The 15118-nt window shown below is 34.5% G+C and overlaps 1 protein-coding gene across 1 annotated transcript; it reads left to right on the top strand.

The window, feature by feature from the left end:
• Nucleotides 1-394: 394 nt before the first annotated feature.
• Nucleotides 395-9816, top strand: LOC142627641 (pyruvate dehydrogenase E1 component subunit alpha, mitochondrial). Its single transcript, XM_075801521.1, has 8 exons — nt 395-1224; nt 1314-1393; nt 3810-3887; nt 8162-8257; nt 8362-8433; nt 8722-8775; nt 8924-8989; nt 9455-9816. The coding sequence occupies exons 1-8, from the start codon at nt 525-527 to the stop codon at nt 9497-9499; spliced, it is 1191 nt and encodes a 396-aa protein (XP_075657636.1). The 5' UTR covers nt 395-524; the 3' UTR covers nt 9500-9816.
• The last annotated feature ends 5302 nt before the right edge of the window (nt 9817-15118 follow it).

Genomic DNA, 15118 nt, shown 5'->3' with positions numbered 1-15118 from the left:
CATGCATATCAAATTTCGTTTAAATTGAATTTTATTTACTATTTGATCGATGAACTTATTTTTTATACATAATTTTATATTACAAAAACTTAAAATTTTAACATATGTTTAATGACATAGCAATTGATTTTTGATTTTCTTGAAATTTTGCAAACATGAATAATATAATAAGAATATGCAATTCAATGGTTAGATTTTCAAATTTTACACTCAATATAAAAATATTTGATAAATTTAAAAAATTTACCTCTAAACTAGTTTGGAGAGAAACTTTTTCCTTCTATGTATTGTTGATAATAATAATAATAATAATATTTAAAAGAATACTATTTTTGTTTTGTTTTTTTGTCGGAAAAAATTAAAATAAAAAGCGAGAGCGAAGAACCCCAAGCATTTCAGACTTTTCAGTAGCCAACCAAGTAGGACCAAGTTCCATACTTCATTTCATTTCACCTCTTCACACTCTCTCTCTCTCTCTCTCTCTCGCTCTTCACAGGCCAGAACGATCAACCAAAACGATCGACATGGCCTTAGCACACGTAGCTTCTTCAACCTCGCGCTCCAATCTCCTCCGCCCTATCTCCGCCATCATCTCCCCAAATCTCCGCCGCCAACTCTCCACCGACGACACCAGAACCCTCACGATCGAGACCTCCGTTCCCTTCACCTCCCACCAATGCGAATCGCCGTCGCGCTCCGTCGATACCACGCCGTCGGAGCTCCTCTCCTTCTTCCGCGACATGGCGACGATGCGCCGAATGGAGATCGCCGCCGACTCGCTCTACAAGGCCAAACTGATCCGCGGGTTTTGCCACCTGTACGACGGCCAAGAGGCCGTCGCCGTCGGCATGGAGTCGGCGATCACGAAGAAAGATAGCATCATCACCGCTTATCGCGATCACTGTACTTTCCTCGGCCGCGGCGGGACGCTGTTGCAGGTTTTCTCCGAGCTTATGGGACGCATAGACGGTTGCTCCAAAGGAAAAGGAGGATCTATGCATTTTTACAAGAAGGACTCGGGGTTTTACGGCGGACATGGAATCGTCGGAGCTCAGGTTCCGTTAGGTTGTGGATTGGCTTTTGCGCAGAAATACAAGAAGGATGGAACAGTTACGTTTGCTTTGTACGGTGACGGTGCTGCCAATCAGGGACAGCTGTTTGAGGCTTTGAATATCTCTGCGCTTTGGGATCTGCCTGCGATTTTGGTCTGCGAGAATAATCACTGTAAGGAATTGTGGATTTTAGGTTAAAATTGAATTTGAGATTTTGACTTTATTGGTTTTGTGTGATTTGGATTTGTTTGGTTTTTGAAGATGGTATGGGAACTGCGGAGTGGAGAGCAGCGAAGAGTCCAGCTTATTACAAGCGTGGAGACTATGTTCCTGGATTGAAGGTGACTTTTAATTCATGTTAATTTTTACTGGATTGTTAAATTTTGTAGGTTCTGCTTAAGTTTTTATAAAATAGAAAGACGGAAATGGAATAATATAGGGAGAAGACAGAAAAATAGAAGGAAGAGAATTAAAGGTAGATCGGCTTGACGGTCTACCTCCATAGTAGTAAGCCCCAAATGGCTGCATCTTTGCTATATAGAACTTTGTTACAAATGGTATTGCTAAACCATGGTCTACTTGTTTATGGGAATATAATTCGATAGTTACAATGGGAGTTGGGGGGATTTGAACGCCGGGTGCCTCTGTTGGAAACGCAGGAGGTGCCAGATGAGCTATAAGCCTCTTGGCAGGAATATTCTGATATATAATAGTAACACGTTTGTTGGAACTTTTTTATTTTGTGGGCTGTTTCTAGAAATGTATGTGGTGATATGGGTGTTTGAATTATGAGTATGAAGCTTAAAAGTTTATTAGTCAACTATTTTGTGAGCTGTTTCTAGAAATGAAAGTTATGATAAGGCCATATGAGTGTTTGAATTTTGAGTTTGAAGCTTAAAAGTTTATTAGTCAACCATTTTGTGGGCTGTTTCTAGAACTGAAATTTATGCTATAATAAGGGTGTTTGAATTATGAGTCTGAAGCTTAAAAGTTTATCAGTCAACTATTTTGTGGGCGGCTTTTGAATTATGATTGTGTAGCTTTGGAGTTTATGAGTCATTGATTTTGGTATTTGATAGATTAAAAAAAGTGATGTTTTTAAGTAAGGACAAAACTGAGGTACAGTACAGGTACTGTTCATTAGGTTTCTCTTTTAAGATTTAGCTATGTGGCTATTTAACTAAAAAATACACTTCCATCCCATGTGAAAAAAATCCACATGGAAGAATCGTAAAAGGGAAACCTAAGGAACAATATCTAAATATTGTACCTAAGTCTTGCTCTTTGAATAATTTGTTAGAAGCCGAGCCAATCTTGGTAATTCATTAATTCTTTTGATCGAAATTGTGCAATCGTTTTGGTGCATCACTACTCTACTGCTCTGCCTGGAGCCAAATTTCTTGATTACTTAGGTAGGACATATTCAAGGATGAAGTGTTATCATCTTTTTTCGTCCAAGTTTTTGAGGTCTGCCTATGAATGGGACTTGTGAATGTCAGTGGGTTTCAGATATGGTTAAGCTGCTTTAACTTTGAAAGATGGACTGCCTACTAGTGCATGTTCAGCTTTAAAAAACCATATTCAACTTCGATTTCACAGAAATTTGTTCCTAAATATTCAATAGCATCTGTTAAATACTTTAGTGTTATGTTGAGGTGAAAGCAATTGCAAGTCTAAAGGAGTTTTTGATTAACTTCCTTTATTTTTAGACATTGTATTGGAAATTTTTGTACTCAAGGTTGGAAACTGCATAGGTATTTTCATGCATCAAGTAACTTATAGGTGAAAAAGCTTTTGAACTTCAGGGAGTCCAGTTTCCTCTCTGCTGAATTTGGCAAGCTTCTAGGACATATAATGGGCCTTCTATTTTAGCAATATATATATATATAGTTTGGAAGTCTTTTACTATTCTCATCTTGATAGTCATGCCAATAGGCTTTGCCTCAAATGGCACTTCCTTTTCCCATAGGAATGGATGAAGTGTGAGGTTGTGAGTGCAAATTCTGCACAATACATGCGATCATAAAATAAATAAATAAAGGATTGTTTCCTCTGATTATACTAAAAAATCATTAAGATGCTGGTATGCTTCTATGTATGGCCTATAAAAAAAAGTATTCCTCGTGTAACTTGTATTATTATTCTTTAATCACCCCCTCCCCATGGATAGAGTTGCTTTTTCCTCCCCTCAAAAGTGTGCGGGTCGAGGAGCATTGCACCTGATTGGAGAGGTTACTGTGTTTCTCTCATGACATGTTGCAAACTTGTGGTCTGCAAAAATTTCACTTTGAGTAGTATGTAACAGCTTATTTCAACTGATATTTGGATAGTTAAACCGTTTCTCTATGGATCAAGGCTAGAGCCTAAAGGATTAACATTCGAAGAATTATATTGTTTGAGAGACTGCTGATCTAAAATTTATAAGGGCACCCTGTGGTGAGTGCAGGGCTGCAGGGATTAAAGTTCCTGATAGACCTCCATGTTTCTTGGTGAACTTTATGTAGTATGTTTATATATGTGAGTATGTTTTATATATTTATTGTGAATATTTGGTCATTTTGGAGTGGGTTCTTTGAGTACAACTAGAATTAGGGCCTTCTGGAGAGATCATGTTATTTTCCCTTAGAAAATGGTTATAAGGCTAGACTAATTGGGGATATGTGTGTATTTTGTGGACAACTTATCAGTTTTTATTTTTTATTTTTTTTATAATTTTTAAATATTGCTAATGTTTGTATTTTTTATGCTTGTAAACAGGTAGATGGCATGGATGCCCTTGCTGTGAAACAGGCATGCAAATTTGCCAAGGAACACGCTTTAAAGAATGGGCCCATTGTGAGTCATTTATTCAGCTGTTTTGCAATTATGTTTTCCAAATTCCTTTTGGAAAAAATTATTCATGGGAATTTGATTGTTTTGTGTAGTCGTTAGTTCTCAAAAATGCTTTTGATTATCATTACTACCGACTGCATGATTTTTTCTCGCTGTTACTGTATCTAGGGCCATTTTATATGTTTAGATCAGCTCCTATCCTTGACATCTAAATAGGTGAAATACATAATTAGCAGAGTAATGCAAACTCTTTGGATACTCTTGTGTACATATATGTATATATGACAAAAAAAACCAAGTTCAAGATTTTTTTTGATCCAACTTCTTGGATGTGTCACCACAAACCCTTATTTGCTATTCTACTTGATCCAAAACACACACACACAGATTGATATTATTCATGCATGTAGTGGGTCTTGAACCCACGACCTAATCCTCCATAATCTCTTACAATGAGAGGAGGTTTAATTTTGGATTGGCTATGTTTAATAAATTTTTTTTTACGTTACTTATCCAAAAATAAATAAAATGAGAGGAGGTTTAATTTGAGATAGAGTTCATTGAGCAAACAAATTTGTATATTTATTTGTGGGTAATATATTGGTTTGAGTTTAACAAGATATATGTTTATATAGTGATGTGGACACTCAGATGTTTTTCCTATCTAGGGATTATTTCAGATTTTCCATGTTGGGTCATCGCATTTGAATTTTGACTTAATTATGGGTTGTAATTTTGCTGAGGATTTGGTGGGATGTATTTTTGCATGATTGACTTTCCTTTTTTATGTATTCTTGAAAGCCCTATTAAAAAAAGGGCTGCATGAAGTGTTTTGGGCAGTGCAGTTTGAATAGAAATTCTTATTAGAGATGTTTCTCTAAGCTTGGTGGTGATTCCAAGCACTCTTAGGTGGCAAAGCTTACGGTTTATAGGCAAATTCTAGGTGATGAAGCCTAGGATTTATCCTGTTTCTTCTTTCTTTTCCCTTATTTCTATTTCTCACCCTTTGTCCTGCATCATATGGTCTGGAAAAAAAAGAAGTATTTTCTTAGCTCTTACCTGATACCATAAGATATGTGATGCAGGATGGTTAAAAAAGTTCAGCACTATACTAGGTTTCTTGATGAATTCTTGAATAAGGATTATTGTTTAAGAGTTTAGGTTAAAAAGGAATGAATGTTGACGGCTGCTTGGGGCTTAAACAGGGGATAACACAAAATAACATAAATAAAACACTAGGCAATCACACCTAGGTCTTCCTAAGCATCACACCTAGGGTTCCTTGGCATCACACCTCAGAGAAGTTTGCATCACACGAACAAAGCTTAAAATAATCTGCTGAATTTTACTAATCAAAATATTCTGCCATAACATGACCACAAAAGAGCCTTTATATAGAGGCTATAGTAATCCTTTTCCTAGTAGGATATGGACTCTAAATAACCTATTTCTATAATGAATAGGAATACTAATAATAATAATTAAATAAAAGACTTAATAATACGTAAACATAAAATAAGACTCATGGGCCTTTGGTACAGCCAAGGACAGCCCATTCCAGATATCTGGAAATTACCAAATTGCCCTTATCCTAATAGACCTTAATTAAAACTGATCCAGCAGCTTCTCAACCTAAAAGACTTGATACTAATAACTAAAATGACCTATCAAAGGTGCAAAGAAGGTCCGACATCAAAACTAGACCACAATTCTTGAATCTTTGTATATTTAATCTTCTTTTTCCTTGAGCTCTTCCTTGTCCTCATCAATATGGTGGCCTATGACTCAATGGATTCACTTTGTTCTTAATTGCATGTTTTAATTTATGAGCTTGAGGAAACAAATACTGCTAGATAATCTCAATGACGGGCATCCCGTGTAGGAGGGCTTTTAATAGGTCCTCCAAATTTATTTTTTTGGGCCTGGCTGCTAGAATAGGAGCTTAGTATCTAGAAATGTAATTGTTACCGCCTAAGGCCGAGCGCTTCCCTCTTGAGGAAGGGGTGGCGTGGTATTTCCACGGGAGAGGTTTATCGTGGCGCACTATCATGATGATAATGATAGTGCGATAGGCGCACATTACCAAAACTATCTGGGGGGATGCCATGACTGCTCTGCTGCGCTAGTTTTTGCAGTCTGAGCAAAGGATTGTCCCTACATTTTTCTTACTTATCAAAAAAAAAAAAAGGTAGAAACTGAATTTGCTGGAAGTTGTGGACTTTGTTGATTATCTCCAACTTGATCCTAATTAATGGTTTGGAGGGAGGTGATGACAATTGTTTGTGCTAGGTATAATTTATTTCATGAATTAATTGGATAATTTGTGCAAGAAGCAAATATGCAATTATAAATAATAAAAAAAACCTTGGTCCTAATGGCTATGGATCTTTGACAAATTAATCAAAGTCAGTCTCATGTGTTTTTCTTTGCAATTCTATCCTTTATGAAATCATATTCTCTATCACTTTTTTAATTAACTTATGCTTTTTAAATATTTCTACCAATGTCAGGGTTCCTTACTTCCTTTACCTCTTTTTGTTCCCTTGAATCAAATCACTTTTTCTCAATGGTACATTAATTGCACTCCTTTGCTCATGAACAAACCACTTTAAGCAACTCTCTCTCTTTTCATTAATAGGAGCCACTCTTATCTTTAAATGAGTTTGGATTCATATTTCGTCTCTTAACCTTGTATTTTTTTTTTTTGATAGGTAATAACAGCTTTATTGATAATGAAAACACAATGAATTTACGATAGTAAACTCACTGTACAGAAAAGAATACAAACTAGTCAAAAAGATAGACTAACAGAATTAAGAAAATCAAACAAAGAATGACAATGTGTAAACCCCCAAATTCGGGACCACTCAAACAATGTCCTAAGTAGCAAAGACTTCACACAGTCTACAAGTCTCTCAGTTTCCTCAAAAGTACGGGCATTGCGTTCCTTCCAAATTAGCCACATCAGACATGCTAAAACCATATTCCACACTTTTGAAGTGTGACTCACCAACCAATTCCACCATGCAGTAAGAAGTGAAACAACATTCTTCAGCATCACCCACTGAACCCCAAACAAACGAAGAACATCACTCCACAAGGTATAAGCATACTTACAATGGATCAATAAATGATCCACAGTTTCCTCTTCACATCGACAAAGGCAGCACCAATTCACAAGAGGTAACTTCTTCTTAACAAGGTTGTCAATAGTAAGAAGCCCACCCCTAGCAGCTGTCCATAAGAAGAAAGCCACCCTTTTAGGTACCTTAACACACCAAATGCTCTTCCAAGGAAAAGACACAGACGGGGCTGCTAGCAAAGAAGTGTAGAAAGAGCGCACATCAAAAACACCACTACGATTCAATTGCCATATCATGGTATCATCACCCCCCTAGGTAACTTGGAGGAGATATACTCAAAGAAATCATAAAAGATCCTTGTCTCCCAGTCTTGAAAAGCACGACGGAAACGAAAGTTCCAGCTTCTACCACCCCCATTTGGAGCATAATCAACCATATCAGAAATCATAGCTTCCTTGGAGCATAATTAACCTTGTATTTTTTTCTGATCAATCTTAACACTATCATTTCAACTACACTCATGACTCATTCTATGAACATGTTGCTTCTTAATAGCCAACATTCAGTACCATAGAGTATAGTTAGGCTGGTCTCATAGCAGTCTTAGATAAAATTTTCCCTTTTAACTTAATAGGTATTCTACCATCATAAAATATCCTTGATTCTCCTACCCAACCAAGAACCAAAAGTTTTGCTGCCTCTAGTTTTAAGAGTTGCTCTTGCAGATATGGTTTAACATGGAAGGGAAAGCATGATTTTTTTGGAAACAAGTTAGGGGTGTTTGATCCAAGCAATAAACTGGATGTGCATCGGAGAAGAACTGCAACTTGTTGAGTAATATAGAGTTGGGGTTAAGACTTTTTAGTTGGGCTGGATGCATCTTGAAAAAATTTAAGGTCTTGATCTGGGCTTCATTTAGATCCTTCTACCAATAAAGAATAGATATGGTTTCATTTATCATTTATCAAATTACTATATTTTGCTTCTTATATGAAGTTTATGATTGTCCCAACTTTAATATGCCTCCACTTACACTTGTGATATAATGATGTATGCACTTGATGAAATAATGGTTCGTAAAATAAACGTGGCTTAGAAGTAAAAGTTGCTGGTATTGTTTCCATTTTGCAATATTTAGATCCTTCTATGATCTATGGACTTTTTAATTGATCTGTGCTTGATGCTGGTGTTCAGATTCTTGAAATGGACACATACAGGTACCATGGTCATTCCATGTCTGATCCTGGAAGCACCTACCGTACTCGTGATGAGATTTCTGGTGTGAGACAGGTTGATCTATAACTGATACTCCTTTTACCAATGGCAATGGGATACATCTGTTAATTTCATTTAGAAGGATTAGTCTAAACTTATTTTTGCCTCTGTGATTCTAGGAGCGTGATCCAATTGAAAGAGTAAGAAAGCTGATCTTATCTCATGATCTAGCTACTGAAAAGGAGCTAAAGGTAATTAATGACACATGAATTCATAATTAAATATTTATGATTGGGATTTAATATTTTAAAATTTGGTCTGGTATGAAAATTTCTATGATTGGGATTTAGATACAATTATTGAATTCTAGCTCCCCTCTTCTTCATCATATAAGGATGTTGGGGACTGATCTCGACTAGTGTTGCCTTCTTGAAAGTAGACTTTAACATTCAAAATGAGTTCAGGAATTTGAATACTCATTTTGAATGTAAAATGAAGGAACAGAACTGAACAGCATTTTCATTTTCCCCCCTCTGCAGGATACTGAGAAGGAAGTGAGAAAACTAGTTGATGATGCCATTGCTCAAGCCAAGGTAGGAAGCACTATTGCAGTTTTAGTTTTGAAACTATTTTGCTGTTCTTGTTCCTATTTATGGCTTGCAAATTTGCAACTTATGAAACATCTTCGAATAGTTCAAGTCCCTGATGGTGTATTCTTTATTATTCTTCCAATGCTTTCAGGAAAGTCCAATGCCTGAGCCTCATGAACTCTTTACCAACGTGTATGCAAAAGGTTATGGAGTTGAGGTGCGGTTTCCTTCAATTATGTATACTTTGTTCTCCATTGTCTTTTTTGGTTTATTCCATTTTAAAACCCAGAATATTGCAAGGAGTTCTAGCTCTAAAGCCACCTTCCCTTGTAAGACCAAGGTGGAGGGTGAGGCTGTGGGTTCAAACTTCAAAAACCCATTTAGTACCGTATAATTACCAGTAAATATAAAAAACTGAAGAAAATCCTGCATATTGAAAACACCCTCTAAATGCAATGAAGTATCACTTGATAAAGATATAAACCTTTTGATCATATGAGGGATTTGTTATCACCTTAACTGCTTATTTGGAATGGAGGAGAGTTTTACTGTACAAATTGGCTGCTGGGTCATTTACTTATGGATGAAGCTATAGAGTGATCAGTCTTTTTACCTTTTTTTCAGCTGAGTGATCAGTCTTTCTACTTGGTGTGATGTTTATTTAAATGAATTTTGGTTGCAGGCATTTGGAGCTGATAGGAAAGAAGTCAGAGCTGTGCTTCCATAATTTAACATTTATGTGGGAAATTGCGGAAATTACAAAAGCCCCTTCAACACCCCCTTCCTCTCCCAAGAAAAATGAAACCCACTAAATTTACGAAGAATAAAAGGTTTGAGCTAAGGCAATATCCTTCTGGTTTTTGAATTTCGCTTTGTGTTTTGTATAGGAAACTATTCTTCTGTAGCTCTGCGGCGGAGTCAATACATTATGCCTTATATTTTGGAGAGGCTACATTCTGATATTTTTGTGATTGATATGAATATTGTTGTGGCACTGAAAAGCTAAATATAAGCATTGAAGGATAATGAGTTTTCCTGTTCAAATAGTTTCTTTCTTCTTCTGTTTTTTGTATATTACAGTTGTTTCTTTTAATTGTTAGCATCGTTCGGTTCATTTTTTATTAGTTTTGTGGGGTTGGTTTCAAGTAGTGGCATTGTCATCTTGCTGCTACCTAGATTTCAAGTGGACAAGCTGTATTCTCATTTTTTTTATAAATAAAACTATTGGCATTTGTCATCTATTTTCTTTGGGTGTTATGTATTGTCTTCTCATGCTACGTGTTTGTGGTGTTTACAAGCGGTGTTATAGAATGGAAGCTTGAACGAATTGTGGTTTCTATATATAAATTGTTGGAAGCTTGAATATATATAAGTTGTGTTTTGTTGTGCACATCGCCATGGACATCCTATTAGCCTAGGAGTTTCAGTTTGAGAAGACACTGTGATGGACTGATAGTGTTTGGTTGTGTCTGAAAATAACTTTTAGAAATTGTTTTCAGATCATTACAAATAAAACTTACATACGCATGTTTCATTGGTCCCATAAAAAATGTATGTTTTAAAGGTTTGGTTTTTCCTAAATTAGAATCAAAAAAATATTTTCAAACACAATATTTTGATGTTATCTCAAAATAGGTTTATTTTTAGAGAAGTGCTATATATATTATATTTTCACAACAAAACCTAAGTTGCAAGTTGTTATAGGTCTTTAATTTGAATCTATCACTGGAATTACTTTCTTGCTCATAGTAACAGCTTGTAACAAATAACAACTTGTTACTTAAGATTTGATGCAAATGTGTTGTAAAAATATTATGAACTTAACATTTTTCTTATTTTTGTGAATAATTACTTGAAATCAGTTTTTGAAAACAAGTTTGGTAAGGTATTTTTATAGCATATTTAATTTTTGTGAATTGTTCCTTTTAGAGGAACTATGCCGTGGATTCTCTTCTTGGTACTCTTCTCGCTGGTTCATCATCATCCTCTCATTCTCTTCTTTACGATATAAAAAAACTTATTTGTATTCTATTGCGAATAATTATTAAGTATATTTTTATGGTACCCAACATGCTGTTGCGATCTTTTTTTAATCTTATCACTAAGACCTGCAATTCCAATGCTTCTTTCTGTCTCCAGCTTACCTGAAATTTTTCCATTTATATTCAGTGCCAAGAGGCTACAATGTAGTAATAGGTAATGTGAGAATCTCTGGCACATGCTTTATCGTTGTTAGGTTGCTTATCAAGCATATGTGTCCTTTTCTTTCCAGCCAAACAACTGAGTTAACCCAATCTTTTTGTCTTCACATGCACTTGAAACTCATAAACCTTTATTTGTTGTACCCAACACATAAGAGTAGAGAACTTTCTTTAGAGAGCAATGGAGGGATAAAGGGACTAAGTTAATTATTATTTGTTGTTAGGTCAGTAAGTTATTTTTCTTAACTATCTTACGGCCTAAGTTAGCTTTAGGGACCAAATTAGAAACTCCAAACCTTTATTTGTTGTACCCAATACATAGAGTAAAACATTTTCTTTAAAGAGCAATGGAGGGATAAAGGGACTAAGTTAATTATTATTTGCTGTTAGGTCAATTAGTTATGGTTTACAATTGTCTTAAGAACTAAGTTGACTTTAGGGTCAAACGAGTCAGTTTTAAAATATCTTAGACTACATGTTAATGGAATTTATCAAAAATTTTACAATATTATCCTAATTTACTAAAGAAATAAGCAGGTATTGAAGTAATATTACTATCACAAAGGCTTATCACCAACACCAAACATCAATTTTATTATGTATTAATCAAAATATGTTATGTTGTCAACCGTTAGAACACAAATTATGAAAAAAATATTTGTACCTCTAAATTTATTTTTCTTTGAACTTAAAATTGTAATTTGTAATGCGATTTGGTAAAAAGCAAAGTAATGCTGATGTCAAAGAAGTGTCAAAGAACTTCGTTCACTGAATAGTTTTTATGAATCAAAAGGAGGGCATTTCACATGCTTTTACAATTTTTTTTTAAATAGCAACAAGTACAAACAAATGCAGGTATGACAATTGACAACATAAACTATGTGGGGTTGGTTAAGTGGTTGAGCACTTAGTTTTAAAGTGGTTGTCTTGAATTTGATTAGGAGCTCTCTAGTTCCGGGTATCATCATTTTAAAAAAATTCCATGGGCTAACAATTTACCTCACTATGGGCCCACCCGTCATGAGTAGTGATTAATCTCTGATTGAAAGTTTTGAGAAAACATTGTGGTAAACAAAAAAAAAAAAAAAGACATTTGACAACATATAGCTAGCACTCCTAAATCTTTTTTATTTTATAGTAAAAATGAACGAGCATGCGCCTAATTTACGGTCTCTTTTCGGTGCGTTGTATAAAAGCTTAGCGGTGTCAACTGTCAAAGATCACATGTAATTTGTCGAAAAACAAAAACAAAACAAAAATAACAACAGGAAGCACGCTTGTTTCACGGGCGAATTGAAGTCCTCAAATTGAGGCAACAGCCAGAGACAAAGTATGTAGGCACACATTTTGCCACATTTTGATGAGGAGTAATTCTAGAACTACACTCCATTTTACATATTTATTTTATATGAATATACAATAGACAGGACTCAAATCAATTCTCATTATATTATAAGAAAAAGGAAAGATAAAAAGAAGTGATACGTCTACAAATTTTCACAACAAATCATGGCAGATTGTTACGGTTTTTACTCCGAATTCATTATTGAAATTATTTTTTTTACCTACTTGTAACAGCTAGTTAACCTGCCATTTAGAATTTGTTGTGAAAATATTATAGACATAACACTTCAAATATTTAGACAAATGCTCGTTAGGTCCAAGACTTTTCCAAAACTAACCAACCTGATCTCTAATAACCATGAGAGAAAAATGAGCAACGTTTTATGGATTAAATTGGTAAATTTTGAAAAAATCTTAAACCTTAATTAGCATTAGCTCAAATTTACTTTTCAAAGCTAACCAACTTAATCCCTAATGGCCATTAGGAAATAAAAATTAGATTAATTTTGATTAATTTTAAAAAAATCTTAAACCTAACTAACATTATCCCAAATTCCATACATACTTGTGATTGTAATTGTAGTGTTACGAAAGTTGTGAGAAAGTGCATTGTGCTAATAGAACATGAGAGACAAATAAACTTGATTTTTCCGCTCTGTTTGTTTCAATGGAAAACCTTATATAAAGATAGTTTTTCTTATTTTTCAGTGTTTTGCAGTATAAAAAAAGATGAGTCAAAGGAAAACTATCTTTGGTCAACATAAAAAGTATGACTTATTTTTAGAGATTATTTTCCATTAAATTTTTTTAGAAAACAACTCTATCTCACAGTAAGCTAAATAGGGGAAGTTAGGAGATTATTTTTCAACTCATTTAAAGTTGCTACCAAACATTGGAAAATGAGATAGATTTATAGAAAATGCTTCTTAGAAAATGACTCATTTTTAAAAAAACATCATTGTTGAAACAAACAGAGCGTTCGTCGTTGTTTTCTAGGTCTACGGTCTAACTCTCTAGTCTAGTTTACGATGTTTCCTGTAGGACTCAAAATAAGTGGGTGGGCCCTACATACCAACCCCATAGACCACGTGTTATACACAGCAATGTGGGCCTTACTTCACTACGTACTTGTTTTTAACACACAGCCTGGAGTTATTCAAAAAAAAAAAAAAAGAGTCACATGTGGACAAGAGGCACCGTCCGACTCTAGCTTGCACCATACAACATGACATGGGTTCTGGTGCTTTGTTTGGTTACTACGTTTAGCATTAAGTGTCAGAGTATCCTATGCAATTTTTCATTTCATTTCATTGCATTGCAAAATATTAATGCAGCAGCCAAAGCCCAATATACATACACACAACACTGACACACCTAATTTGCCAACTTCTCACCTTCCAATAACCCCTACGAATCTATGACCCACAACACAACATACTAATCTTATTTATTTATGGCATTTAATAGACCTTATTCTATATATGTCCTTGAAAATTTCCACTTAGGTGTAAAATTACCTGCACTTTTAACCCACACATGCAGTACCTTATGGATTTGCTCACCCTAAACCGCATCACATTTTTTAGTAAGACAAGAAACACACATACTTTGACACTTTTTCAATTACCCAAACCAAAAAAAAAAAAGTTCCTACATAAATCATAATATGTAATTTTAATTAAAAAAAAGAGTAAAAGATTTCAACTCATGCGAATCGGGTCTAAAACTTTTCAAAACTAATTAATTTAGTTCCTAAAGCTAACTTAATCCTTAAAACAATTGAGAAAAATGACTATAACTAATTTAATAGTTTTTAAGAACTAAGTTTTAGAGGCCAAATTGGTAATTTTTGAATTATCCTAAACTTGGTTGACATTAACTCAAACCTTAGTTAAAGGAATTTACTCTAAAAATATATTATAAATGTCGTTTAAATGGCTAAAAAAATTAGTATAAATTTTTGTATTACTAAACTTACTGTTTTTAAAAAAATTATAATTATTTGAATCATGAATATCTCTATTAAAAACACCAAGAAGTACTAACACTTACACATAAAACCACCGTAATACTTAAAGAAAAATTGGTTTGATACATCAATCACAAATTAATAAATAAGCTTGTTATAAATTTGAATGCTGGTTTGGATGTGTCTCTAGGGTTTTTTCAAGACCAATCCTAGCTATCAAATTAAATGCTATCATGGATTCTGAAAACTAAAGCAGACACTCTGATCAGTTTCATTTTATATTGCACTGGGTTGCTGTGAATCTGAACACTGTATAATATACATATATTTTTTGAGCATATTTCAGAGTGATGAATCGGGTTTCAGCTTGTTGGAACTTTGAAAGACTTTCGGTTATAAAATAGATTAATAGCTTGCCAAACGAGGCCTAGAAGAAATAAACTTTCTCACTTTTTCATTGTTAATTTATTGCAAGTTGGTTGGGGCTCGGTCTCGGAATCTTCCACCCAATTCCAATTTATTACTTTCAATTATTTTCACCTGACTCCACTAGTATATTTTGTTCCACTTTCACAAGACCTGTTCAAGAAAAGAACAAAAGTTTATTGCCATTGGCCTCTGCTGGTTCTTATTTTTAATAAACCCCCCTCAGGGTGCAAAGCATCTCTATCATCTTTTGTTTATGTTTCATTCTTAAGCTGAGTAAAATATTCAATAACAATTTTGAACCTTTTTAAGGGTAAATTCCGTCAAAATTTGGGCTAATACCAACTAATTATGTCTATAAATTTTCTAAACTGACCAATTTAGACCCTAAAACCAACTTAGTTTT

Source organism: Castanea sativa, chromosome 3 (genome assembly GCF_040712315.1).
Source record: "Castanea sativa cultivar Marrone di Chiusa Pesio chromosome 3, ASM4071231v1".
Classification (NCBI taxonomy): domain Eukaryota; kingdom Viridiplantae; phylum Streptophyta; class Magnoliopsida; order Fagales; family Fagaceae; genus Castanea; species Castanea sativa.
Note: the sequence above shows the minus strand (reverse complement) of the source record. Positions and strands in the feature narration are given on the sequence as shown.